At 41.0% G+C, this 13,400-nt stretch overlaps 1 protein-coding gene across 2 annotated transcripts in view; it reads left to right on the top strand.

The window, feature by feature from the left end:
* Window positions 1-13,400, top strand: part of LOC140493595 (uncharacterized) — a 334,841-nt gene that overhangs the window by 138,610 nt on the left and 182,831 nt on the right. The window contains exon 1 of one of the 2 annotated variants that reach the window (XM_072592213.1): window positions 11,407-11,761. The exons of the other annotated variant lie outside the window; for it this stretch is intronic. Within the exon in view, the coding sequence (XP_072448314.1) occupies window positions 11,703-11,761 (59 nt within the window). The 5' untranslated portion in view covers window positions 11,407-11,702. Of the gene's footprint in view, window positions 1-11,406; window positions 11,762-13,400 lie in introns of those variants that run through there. 2 annotated transcript variants of the gene reach the window in all.

Here is a 13,400-nt window from a genome sequence, read left to right as displayed (position 1 = left end):
ACATTTTGCGGGTCATTTGAAGCTTGATAACCACAGTATCCTGTTAGAGATCCAAAAAGCATTCCAGACATCAAAGACATTACACTCCCTTTCCGAGTATGTCAATCATGACAGATAAGTTTCCCAACCCTATTCTCCCATTTTCTCTCTGTAACCCTTGCCCCCCCTTGACAATCAAGAACCTATCTATCTCAGTCTTAAATACACTCAATGACTGGCCTCCACAACCTTCTGTGGCAAGAAATTCCATAAATTCACCACTCTCTGGCTGAAGAAGTTTCTCCTTATCTCCATTCTAAAAGTTTTCCTTTTACTCTAAGGAGTCCAAGTCTCTCCTACCAACAGCAACATTTTCCCAACATCCACTCTGTCCAAGTTATTCATTATTCTGAAAATTTCAATTAGATCCCCTATCATCCTTCTAAACTCCATCGAGTATAGACCCAGAGTCCTCAAACTTTCCTCATATTAAGCTTTTCATTCCAGGGACCATTTTCGTGGATCTCTCTAAACATATTTTGGGGCCAGTGCATCTGAGATCTGGGGTCCAAAACTGCACACAATACTCCAGATGTGGTCTGACCAGAGCGTTATAGAGCCTCAGAAGTACATTCCTGCTTTTATTTTCAAGTCGTGTCAAAATAAATGCCATCATTTATTGCATTTGCCTTCCTAACTACTGACTCAACCCGCAGGTTTACCTTGAGAGAATCCTAGACTAGTCCCAAGTCTCTTTGCACTTCAACCTTCTGAATTTTCTCCCCATTTAGAAAATAGCCAATGCTTCTATTCTTCCAACCAAAGTGCATGACCTCATACTTTCCCACGTTGTACTCGATCTGCCACTTCTTTGCCCACTGTCCTAATCTGTCCAAATCCTTCTGCAGCCCCCCTGCTTCCTCAATGCCACCTGTCCCTATCTTTGTATCATCTGCATACTTGGCCAAAATGCCCTCAGTTCCTTCATCTGGATCATTAACGTATGAAGGGAAAAGTTGTGGTCCCAACACTGAGCCTTGCGGAACACCACTTGTCATCCTGAGAAGGACTCTTTTATCTCTACTCTTTGCTTTCTGCCAGACAGCCAAGCTCCTCTCCTTACCTCTAACACCATGCCTCTAATCAAAAGCATAGTTCATAGATCATCGTTTTCCTTTGACAAGGCAAACACATCATTGTGGATGCAAAGCCGCATTTTAATTCCAAATGGGTGCTTAGAAGGTTTTAAGTAGTTGAAATTATATATATGACCATTTTTGGATTTTATCAAAGAAATGGTGACGTTCAGCAGGCTATGAAGTTTGTCATTTGTATGTTTCTTTTCCATCAGGAGGTCAAGTTTTTTTTTCACAGTTGGACTTGGAATAGCAATCAGACTGGGAAGCTTTTGAGTCTCAGCAGTCTCAAAGTTTACAATGACATGGGTGTTATTGCTTTGAACATGACCATGGATCATAATCCCTCATCATCTATGGAAATATTAAACTTGCAATAACAACATTTTTTTAAAGAGAGGAGATATGACAAAGAGAACTGTGGATGTATATTCACTGGCTGTCTGGAGAGGGTCCCTGGGATGTCACACCTGATGGTGTCAAACAAGTTTCAAGGTTTCAATGGTCAAAGAAAAGACACCAGTCTGTATGAGACATGCTTGCATCTTTTTATTTCAAGAATACACAGAAACAAGGGTTAAAAGTAGTTGCGACCCTAATCTGTGTGTACTAGTGAGCTACAGTGCTGGCCTGGGTTTGACTGCTAGTGTACTATGAAAATCTCAAACAAGAAACTATCTGTTATCACCTTTGCGTTGCAGGTAAATGACTTACTTATTCATAACGTTGGAAACCAGTTAATAATCTAGTTCAAAAGGAAACAGGATGAAAGAATTTCAGCTAACTTGCTAAGTCAAGAAGCTCAACAAACTGATCAATGTTCAGCATTTTCAAAGACTGATGTGTATCTTTAATATATAATCTATTTTTCTGGACTCACTTTTATTCCTTGTCTTTCTCTAAATGTTATATTATTATTTCTTTGCCTGTGTAGTAACTAGCAAACTTGTTCATTTGTTAACTCAAGAAAGCCTGGTTTATTGGTTCTTTTAAAACATAAACTCAAGAGACTTACAAAATTGACAAGCGTAGATAGGTGGTACAGTGGTTAGCACTGCTGTCTCACAGCGCCAGAGACCCGGGTTCAATTCCTGCCTCAAGCGATTGACTGTGTGGAGTTTGCACATTCTCCCCGTGTCTGCGTGGGTGTCCTCTGGGTACTCCGGTTTCCTCCCACAGTCCAAAAATCTGCAGGTTAGGTGAATTGGCTATGCTAAATTGCCCTAAGTGTTAGGTGAAGGGGTAAATGTAGGGATATGGGTGGGTTGCGCTTCGGCGGGTCAGTGTGGACTTGTTGGGCCGAAGGGCCTGTTTCCACACTGTAAGTAACCTAATCTAATCATAGGGTGGATAGTCAGTGGCACTTTCCTCATGTGGAAACATCAACTACAAGAAGACACAGGTTCAAGGTGAGAGGGAGGAGGTTGAGGGGAAGATCTTTCACACAGAAAGTGGTGGGTCTGGAACACACTGCCTGTGGAGGTGGTGGAAGAAGGCACATTAGCAATGTTTAAGGTGTATCTTGATAGATACATGAACGGGAGGTGAACAAAGGGACAGATACTGCACATGGGCAATAAGTAGCAGGTCTAGGTAAGGAGTAGGAATTGGCACAGGCTTGGTGTACTGTATTGTATTGTATTTAACCTGGCAGAAAGATATTAACAATGGGAGGGGATCCTTTTTAATTGATCTGTAGCTACCAGTCAGGAGGTCACGTCAATAAAGAAGGGAAGACGGTTCGTCCCTCCACACCAACTTGGGACATCCTGTCGAAATGGAAACAAATTGCCCGCACCTAGGGATAGGTCCTAACACTTATTCTGTACGTGGTATTCCAAATTGATGTTCTTTTATACTATCTTTGTTTTTATGTAGATGGATTGGTTTCTTTCTGGTTCTTGAGATAATAAAGCGCATTATCAGCTGATGGTTTCAGTCACATGGTCAACTACTCACAAGATCAGAAGTCTGAGAAATAGGAACAGGGGCAAGCTGTTCAGTCCCTCAAGTCTGCTTCGTCATTCAGTCGGATCATGGTTGATTCAATATCCATCTGCATTTTCTCCATAACCTTTTGATTTCATCGACTGATCAAGAATCCATTTATCTCAATCTTAAATGTACGCAAAGTTCTCTATTGCAAGGAGTTACAAAGACACTTGCCGTTCAGAAAAAAGTCCTCCTCATTTCATTCTGAAATTAGTGCCATTTAATTCTGACATTATACCCTCTAGTCCTAGATACTTCCAGAAGGGGAAATATCCTCTCCTGACTACCCTGCCAAGTCCCTTATGTTTCAATAGATCACCTCTCATTCCTCTAAACTCCAGTGAGTAAAGTTATAACCTGTTTAGCCCTTGCTCATAAGACAATCCTTCCATAACAGGGATTAACCAAGCGAACCTTCTCTGAACTGCCTCTAATGACATGATATCTTTCCTTAAGTAAGGGGACAAACACTGTTCACAGTACCCCAGATGTGGTCTCACCTACAATGTCAATTCACAATGTTTTAAAGCAGTAGATTCTGTTATCTGATGGAGAATGATGTTGTGGTAGAGGGGACAGGGGTGGTTAGTGTTGGAACGGTGTCCGGTACACACCTTCCTGCTTAAGATAAGGGCTTCTGAGCTTTCTTTTGTGATATTTCAAACTGGAGACATGTAGTTTGAGAGTCCATTGATTTTGATTTTGGATTGCATGAACAATATGAATTGTATATTCTAGAGATGGGTTCTGGCACTTCACATCAGCTCTGATGAAGAGTCATTTAAACTCAAAAAGTTAATTTGCCCTCTCTCCATGGATGCTGCCTTACCCACTGTGATTGAGAAGCCAGCATTTGTTGTTTTCTGTCTGAGTATGTCTATTCAAGGGAGAGACTCCCACCAAAAGCCATTCAATTCTGAACTCTCCAGAGACTTAGCTACTTCTGAGTTTATGCTTAAAGTGTAAACACTTGACTCTTGGCAGCCATATTCTTCCCACCTCCTCCCCCCCAATATGTTAAGTAAATGATAATTCCAGAAAATTATGTGCTAAATATAGTCTGTATTTAGAAGTATGAATAAAGACATGCCTTCACTGGGCATGCCACTGCCAAAGGTTTGACTATCTAATCTCCCTATCTGTTAAGATCCACAACACAAAAATGTATCAATTAGAACACAAAAAAATTAAGCTAAGTTATTAAAAGGAAAGGAAAAAACCATGGGTGCTGAAAATCTGAAATAAAAGCAAAAAATGAAGCAAGTCAGTTAAAATCTGTGGAGAGAAACAAAGTTTACCAGATTAATACTTGGGATCAGTGTATTGTTTTTAGATTAGATTAGATTAAGTTCCCTACAGTATGAAAACAGGCCATTTGGCCCAACCAGTCCATACCAACCCTCCGAAGAGTAACCCACCCAGACCCATTTCCCTCTGACTAATGCACCTAGCACTATGGGCAATTTAGCATGGCCAATTCACCTGGCCCGCACCTCTTTGGATTTTGGGAGGAAACCAGAGCACTCGGAGGAAACCCACGCAGACACGCGGAGAACGTGCAAACTCCACACAGACAGTCGCCCGAGGTTGGAATTGAACCTGGGCCCCTGGTGCTGTGAGGCAGCGGTGCTAACCACTGAGCCACCGTGTTTTATGAAGAAAATCTGAACAGGCTAGCCTGCATCGGTTGGAGGTTAGAAGAGTAAGAGGCAACCTAATTGAAATATATAGATACTGTGACTTGGAGGTGGTGGTGTTGGACTGAGGCGGACAAAGTTAAAAATCACACAACACCAGGTTATAGTCCAACGGGTTTATTTGGAAGCACTAGCTTTTGGAGCACTGCTCCTTCATCAGGTGGTTGAAGGAGCGACGCTCTGAAAGGTAGTGCTTCCAAATAAACCTGATACTGAGTGGTCTTAACAGGGTAGATGTTTTCTCTTATAAGAGAATCAACAACAGTAGGGGTCCATATTTAAAAATTAGGTATCGCCAATTTAAAATTGAAATAAGGCAAATTATTTCTGAGGGTCCTGAGTCTTTGGAAGTGTTCCCCAGTAAAGATGGTGAGAGCTAAGTCCTTGAATATTTTTTAAAGCAGATGTGGATAGATTCTTGTTGAGCGAGAAGGTGAAAGGTTATTAGGCGTAGGAGAGAATGGAGATTTGAGATTACAATCTGAACCAACATGATGTTATTTCATGACAGAATAAACCTGAGGGCCAAATGAAGTATGCTGCATCTTGTGTATATAGATAATGTTTCAGGGCAAGATGACATTTCATTAGCACTTCTTTGTTTTTGTGAATGTGCTTCAGTATTTTGCCAAAGGTAGATCCTACATTGCTACTGTTCATCACTGGGTATGAAATATTTTGATCATAGGTTACTCTACTGTCATGTGTGATCTGCTGATGAAATTCTGGGGTAGCGCCGTCAGATTCATCAAGTTACCTCCAAAAATAACATTTATCTGTAGAAGCTTAAGACTGAGGGATTCGTTATCACTATCAGTCTTACTGTCATACACAGTCCATAAGCATTAAAAAACCCCAAATTTGGCATAATTTAATTTTGTCTTATTCTCTCTCTTGTCATTTTCATCCTTGGTGGTGTCCTGTAATGTGTGCCTCTCTCATGGTTCCTTAATTCTTAAAAAAAAGTAGTTTATCACCTTGAAAGTAGTATCCAAGGAAGTTACACTGCATTAGAATTTTAAGCTAAGTTTCCAATAGTCTGTCTAAAATGTAACTGCCAAATTGTTGTCATTGTTTCATGTGTCTCATGGAGTAACTAGTATCATCTACTTGTACCTTTGTAAAATAATCTAAAAATATTATAATCTTGACCTTCCCTTGCCCTAACTTGCAACAACCTCCCTTCTTTGCTTTATTCTGTTCTCTACCTGACTGGCTGTCGGATTTAGCTTGTAACCAAATTGGAAAGGAAAGCAACTTTTCAGAAGATGTCTGGAATGATATCTGCTGGGGATGTCAATTAAAGATTGAGTTTGGCCACACAAATTCGGTTAATACAGATGATATGGCAGACTCAAAGTTCCCAGCTGACCACTGAATATGCATACCCTGAGATAAATGCAAAATACCATGAATGCTATAAATCCTGGAATGATTCAATATCTTTGCTGTTTGGAAGGAAGTGCACATAGATTGTTGCTTCACTTGGAAGGAATAATTGGGACCTTCAACAGTGAGGAAACGGAGCTAGAAAAGGGCAGCATTACATCTCTTCTGCTTTGTTTGAATGGTGTTGTGTGAAGGTGAGGGGCTGTTGGGGTGATTGAGCTTGTAGAACAGGGAATGGTCCCTTTGGATTGCTGAAAAGGCAGAACAGGTTGAGTGATGGGGCAAAGAAACGTCAAACAGACTAAACTGAGATCTCTCATGGCTATAAAGATAGTGAGGGGCTGATGATGTGTACTCCACAGCATGCTGTCCCATGCAGATTATATCCCAAATTGCAGACATGTTTTGTGTTTTTCCATCTGAAGAATACACAAGGACAGGGGTTTAAAAAGCAGGGTCAATTTTTCTGGAGTGTGCTCGTGGGGCTGAGTGTCTTGTGTGTACCAGCCTGGGTTTCAAATGTTAGCATGCTGTGAAGTTCACAGGCAATGAACTGTTCACTATTCACCCTGAGTTGCAAGTAAAGACATTCTTTTACTATGAGTGCTAGAAGTCAACCAGCTAGCAACCAGACAAAAGGAAAACAGATAACAAAACAATTTTTCCTTTCTCCTCGAATACTGGAATTTAATTATGGTCGAAAGGGATCAGAACTACAGAATCTTAAACAATCTGCAAAACTAAGGATTGTGAAACAACCAAGAATCTCAATGCTACCTGTAACCTCCACTGCAATGACTACAATATTTAACTATCTTTTCTTCATGAGCAGTTCAGAGATTGATTGCTAAATCAAAAGTTTATCTTTTTGGACTTGCATCAGCTTCCTAATCCATGTGTATGTGTCTGGTATTAGTATTTTGTCCCACATGTAGTCATTAATAAACTTATTCTTTCTCTTAATTCAAGTTAGCCTGATTAAATTTGGTACCTTTTAAAACACATGTATACTTGGGTCTGGCAGACAGATATCCATAAGGGAGACAACCTTTTTAAATTAATCTGAGGCAAGGAACAGAGGGAGTAGGTGCATATAGAAGGGAAGCCAGTTTATCCATCTCATCTGGAAGCTTAACAGTTTGGGGTATCCAGTCTGGAATTGTAACAAATGAGGGAATCTTGCCCAGAATCAGGTTGATACAATGCACAATTGGTTTGCATTGAAAATGCAGAGCTCACTGCACGCTGCAAGAGCAGAATTTTTCCTTTAGGGTTCAGGTCAAGTGGAGGATAGAAGCCTGTACTGAGGGTAAAAGGCCAATTATCAGCTAAGTGGTATTTAATTAAGATGGGTGGACAGACTAGAGAACCTGCCTGATCTTCTCCAGTACTGAAAACCGCATCAGTTCACCCATTCAGGCAGTTGAAAAAGAAGGTCCCTTCATTTTGATGCATGCACTCTCAACATCTTTTAGATTAGATTAAATTACTTACAGTGTGAAAACAGGCCCTTCGGCCCAACAAATCCACACTGACCCTCCGAAGCGCAACCCACCCAGACTAATTCTCCTACATTTACCCCTTCACCTAACACACGGGCAATTTAGCATGGCCAGTTCACCTGACCTGCACATTTTTGGATTGTGGGAGCAAACCGGAGCACCCGGAGGGAGCACCCGGAGGAAACCCCCGCAGACGCGGGGAGAATGTGCAAATTCCACACAGAGTCGCCTGAGGTGGGAATTGAACCCGGGTCTCTGGCGCTGTGAGGCAGCAGTGCTAACCACTGTGCCACCCCTTTAAAATAAAAGAAAATGGTTTTGGTAGTCAGCCCAACATTGACCCTTCCACAAGATAACTGAAGGCAGGTGGGTAGAGAGGACTTCAAAGTCTGCATGCAGAGTTCATGGAATCATAGACTGATACATTACAGGAAAGGCCTTTCAACCCATTGGGGCCTCACTGACCAAAACAAAACTACTCTAAATCTACACTAGTTTCACTTTGCAGCATTTGGCCCAACGCCTTGCTTGCTATGGCATTTCAAATGCTCATCCAATTAATTTTTTAATGATTGAGATTTCCTGTCTCAGGAAGCACATTCTAGACTCTCACCACCCTCTAGATGAAAAGATTTTCCCTCAATTACCCTCCTGCGTAAAATTATAATCATTGTTACTGACCCTTTAGCTAAGTGCTGAAAATGTGTTGCTGGAAAAGCGCAGCAGGTCAGGCAGCATCCAAGGAGCAGGAGAATCGACATTTCGGGCATAAGCCCTTCTTCCTGAAACGTCAATTCTCCTGCTCCTTGGATGCTGCCTGACCTGCTGCACTTTTCCAGCAACACATTTTAAGCTCTGATCTCCAGCATCTGCAGTCCTTACTTTCTCCTTTAGCTAAGTGCAACAACTGAGTTCCTGTCAATGTCCCTTATAATTTTATACACTTCAATCAGATCCCCCTCAAACTTCTCTGCTCCTAAAACAAAACAAACTGAGCTTTTCCAGCCTCTCTTCACAGCTAAACTGCTCTATCCCAGGCAGCATCTTGGTGAATCTCCTCTACACCTCCTCCAATGCATTTATATTCTTCCTAAAGTGTGTTGACTAGAACTGCATTAACTAGACCAACCACCCCCACCCCCCAACTGAAAACCCCCTCGAGGCAATGGGCCTAGTCTCCTTGGAGACTGAGACCAACTGGAAAATTGCAGCTAGCTGCTGACAATCAGACAATAGGCCTTCAAAGACCTGAAATGTCTCAACCTTACCGACAGGGCCTTTTCTCCTTCTCTTGTCCATCCAACTAACAGCAAGATGAACTGAGAGGTGCATGGTACTGATAAACTGTAAAGCTTCTGGTGGGTGTCACTTTATGGGCACACCTATCTATGTTTACCTCCAACAGCACCTAAAAATCTAGCCCTAGGCCTTTAATTCCATTACCTATTTAATGGCTGCAGCAAGTCCCTCATGTCATTATCATGATTTGGAAGGTGTACAAAGTTAAAAATCAACAACACCAGGTTATAGTCCAACAGGTTTATTTGGAAGCACTAGCTTTCGGAGCGCTGTTCCTTCAAAGCGCAGCACTCCAAAAGCTAGTGTTTCCAAATAAACCTGTTGGACTATAACCCGGTGTTGTGTGATTTTTAACTTTGCCACTGAGTCTGAAATACACACTAAATGTGGATGGGATGGTTTTGACATTGTTCCCAATTCACCTCTATATATCAATCCTACCTTATTTTAAATATTTATATTGAGGAAAATTTCCATTGGGAAACCATTTTCCTAATAATGTCCTTTAGGGAACAATTGAGTTTATAAATGTCCTTTAGTTAAGGAAACTGCCATCCTTACGTGGTCTGGCCTATATGTGACTGCAGATCCAATGTGGTTGACTCTTAACTGCCCTCTGGGCAACTAGGGATAGGCTAGAAATGTTGACCTCACCAGCAATGCCCCTCAATGAATAAAACAAATCTTGGATGTAACAAAAAAATCATTTGTGTCTGAACCAGCCTGCATTGAACCAGGAAACCAGTGGAGAAATAATACAAGATAAAAGGTGAAAATCTTCTGGGGAAATTTGTGTTGATTCAACCATATTTACATAATGGGACAAGGATCAATATTCCTGTTTTTCAAAGGAATTTAAAGATTTCCCTGCTCTATCTCACTTGTCCTAGTGGTGTAATTTAAAAATAATAAATACTGCTTTTTTAAAAAGAATTTACAAAAACAGGGTTAGCCTGCAGGAAAGGAGAGAAACATGACTCCAGATTATACCATGTCTGAGTCAGTGATTCTGCAGGCTGATAAATCTAACATTCTTACTGAAGTCACCGTGTGGAGAGACAGGCGCTAGTCTGGTTGATTGGTGACGCTGCATTGTAATCTTTGCTGGATTTCACAAACACACCTCCCCCATCCAGTGTAGCCTATATCTAATGAACCCTTGCTATCCTGACTGCAGGCATTAGGGCAAAGAGTAGAATTGCAGGAGGCCCCATCAGTTGTATATGGCATCCAGGTTGGGAAGGTGTCATTGATCTGGAAAACCTCATTATACATTGTAAATCTGCACCCTCCCCACCCCCAGCTCTTGTTTGCCAAGGGGTAATCCTACATGTCAACAACAAAGAATTATCTTTATCTTTCAGTTTGAATAACTGTCAACCTGCCACGGTAACTATATTATCCAGTGTTGTTGGACTACTAGGAAAGGTTACGGCACTTTAGCTTGTGTGCAGCTTTTAGAGGAGAAAACATTGTGTGTTACTTTTCCAAAGGAAGGAAAGCTGGAAATAGTTTATCTGACAGAGCTGAGGTGTCGCAAGAATCTCTCCTCATAACTTCGAGGCAGGTAGAGCTGCCAACTTCACCAGATTGTTAAAAGTCAGATTTATTATTTAAAAAGAACAAAAAAATCACAGTCCCATTTAAATACTTAAGTCTCTGCAGGGGCTTTTACATTTAGTGCTTCTGTTGTTGAATCATGTGCGATTGACGTCAATCTTCCAGCTCCCCATGTTTTTATTGGCAAAAGCTGAGCCCTTAGTCCAACAGCAGAGTGTGGGTCAACGGTTTTGCCATCAGAATAAGAGAAACTGTGTTGGGCCTACAAAAGCAGGGCACTGATCCACAGATGTCAGTCTCCTGCAAGCCAAACTATGCACTCTCTAAATAGTACCTGGTTTCTTTTCAGGAACAAAGTAAATTTAAATTGCAACTAAGATGAATGAACATCATGCAAAACAAGTGAGCACCACAGCATGAGACCATTTGGCCTGGTCTGTGCTGGGTATTTGAAAGAACTATGCAATTAGACCACCCTGCGTCTTTCACCATAGCCCTGCAAATATCTCCTTTCTGAGAATATATTCATTTCCCCTTCAAATGTTACAGTTAAATTTGCTTCCACTGCTTTTTCAAAAGATGCATACGAGAGCATAACAACAAATTGCACAACAAAATTCTTATCTTCTCGCCTCGCCCCGATTTGATTGAGAGCTGATAGCTTTAAAAGTAAGCAATCGTTACAGTAACACAAGGTTAATTTTGAGGGAGTGAAATTAGAGCTGGTTTTCTTTGTCTCCAATATTAGGTGGAATGTGGTATACCGCCTGGGAGTTTTTTTTTCCCTCTCTCTCCCTTTCCTTTAAGAAGGTCACATGGCCTGTATGGATTTGGGTGAAGGGAGGGGAATGATACAATCTGTGTTAGCAGTACTGAATGAGAAACACATGCAGCATGAGGGAGTGAAGTTACTGAGCTTGTCTGATTGTGGGGTTGTACAGAAAGAGAGAGGGAGAGCTGGAGGATTAACACTACAGATTGCACAAGAAATCAAACAGGAAAACTTCACCCACCAAGAGGATTTTTCAGTGAATATATATAAAAAGCTGCAGAGGTTTGGGACAAGAGGTGATACATCCAGTTCTGAGCAAGAATTAGGGAGAACCCTTTTCCTTTGTTTTGTGTTTGTATGATTTACTCTGAAGGACATGACTAGTGCAGTCTTTAGGAGAGGATCCAGCAAAGAGGGTTTGAAAAACCTCTTGCGGTAAGTGAAAAATACTCCGGAGGGAATCATTGCTTTCTGTTCTTGAAATAATTGTGAATGGAGCATAAGCTATATACTTAACATAGGACAAATCATAAATCAGAAAATTTACTTCTAAGCCTAGAAACTTTTATTTTCTTTGTGCTTAAGATTGCATTCAGAATTGCTACCAATATCAGTGAATCTGACGTGATCAACCGATACGTGGTCTATGTTTTTATATTCGTACATGGAATTAAAACCGCTTGAAATGATCAGTATTTTTAAAGAGGGTTGTATCTAACTCTTCAGGCTTTTGACTTTTCCTGTTGCCTGGCAGCTGAACAGTGCAGAGTCAAAGGCTCTTTGAGCCCATGGTTATTTTAATTCAGCTTTTCATCTGCAGGGCTTTTACTGGGACTAATTGATCTCCATCACTTATACTTTAAACAGTTTTCAAAGTACTCAATTGTAGAAGGCCACCAGTGTCTTCAGGGTGGTTGCATATTTTCATTATTCATTTTGTAAGTTGTTGAAATGTATCATGATCACATGGAATCACCAGAACTGAAGTAAAAGCATCCCTCTGTGAAACAAGTGTTTTCCTATCTCTTTTAATAGAAAATCTGTTCTTATTGGCTACAGCCCTAGTTTTATTAAAACCTAGAACTGAATATTGAATGAAGGCATGATATTTAACTCTTACTTTTCTGACTTGCTTCTTCATGAGTACTGCATGAAATGGTATTTGTTTTTGAAAATTGGGTTTTGTGAATACTTAGAATTGTGTTCCATATTGGAACCTAATTAACTAACTAGGTTTGGGCAGTAAAATGTGGCTGTGATTTTTGGGAACAAGTTACAAGCCAGAATCTAATTCTGAGGAAGAGATGCTTTATATGCCAAGAAATGGACATCTGGGAATGGGAGTGAAAGAATGCAATCTAATCAATGGTGTGTAGATGGTTTTTATATAGGATAATGATTTTGGTCATTAACAGGGTGGGATCTAATCAAGCATTGAGATGAAATTAAGTGTGAATACAGTTACTTTTCTCTCCAAGTATTTGGCTTGTGTCAAAGACTGTCACTTTTAGCTGGCATATTTTGAACTGTAGATTTGTAATGTCATTGATCCATTATGTTTAGTAGAATGTCACCTCAACAACTGTGGGTGGGACAATGGCTCAGTGGTTAGCACTGCAGCTTCACCACAATAGGGACCCAGGTTTGATTCCACCCTCTGGTGACTGTCCATGTGGAGTTTATGCATTATCCCTGTATCTGTGGGTTTCCTCTAGGTGCTCCAGTTTCCTCCCACAGTCCAAGATATAGATTGGCCATGCTAAATTGCTCATAGTGTCCAGCGATGTGCAGGCTAGGTGGATTAGTCACAGGAAATGTAGGGTTACAGGGATAGAGTGGGGGGTGGGTGGGTCTGGGTGGGATGCTCTTTGGAGGGTTGGTATAGACTCAGGCCAAGTGGCCTACTCTCTCTCTGTGGATTTGATTATTCAACATGAGTCTTGAGAAAATGCACATCGGAGTGAGAAGGTTCTTTATCACACTAGTTCTCTGCATAAGTGGACCATGGATGATACTTCGTCATTCAAAGTTTGATCTCTCCACCATGTGGAGTTGGTGGATTTTAGCTTCAGTT

The sequence above is a fragment of the Chiloscyllium punctatum genome, chromosome 22 (assembly GCF_047496795.1).
Source record: "Chiloscyllium punctatum isolate Juve2018m chromosome 22, sChiPun1.3, whole genome shotgun sequence".
NCBI classification, from domain to species: Eukaryota; Metazoa; Chordata; class Chondrichthyes; order Orectolobiformes; family Hemiscylliidae; genus Chiloscyllium; species Chiloscyllium punctatum.
The sequence above is the reverse complement of the archived record's forward strand: the minus strand, read 5'-3'. Positions and strand labels throughout refer to the sequence as shown.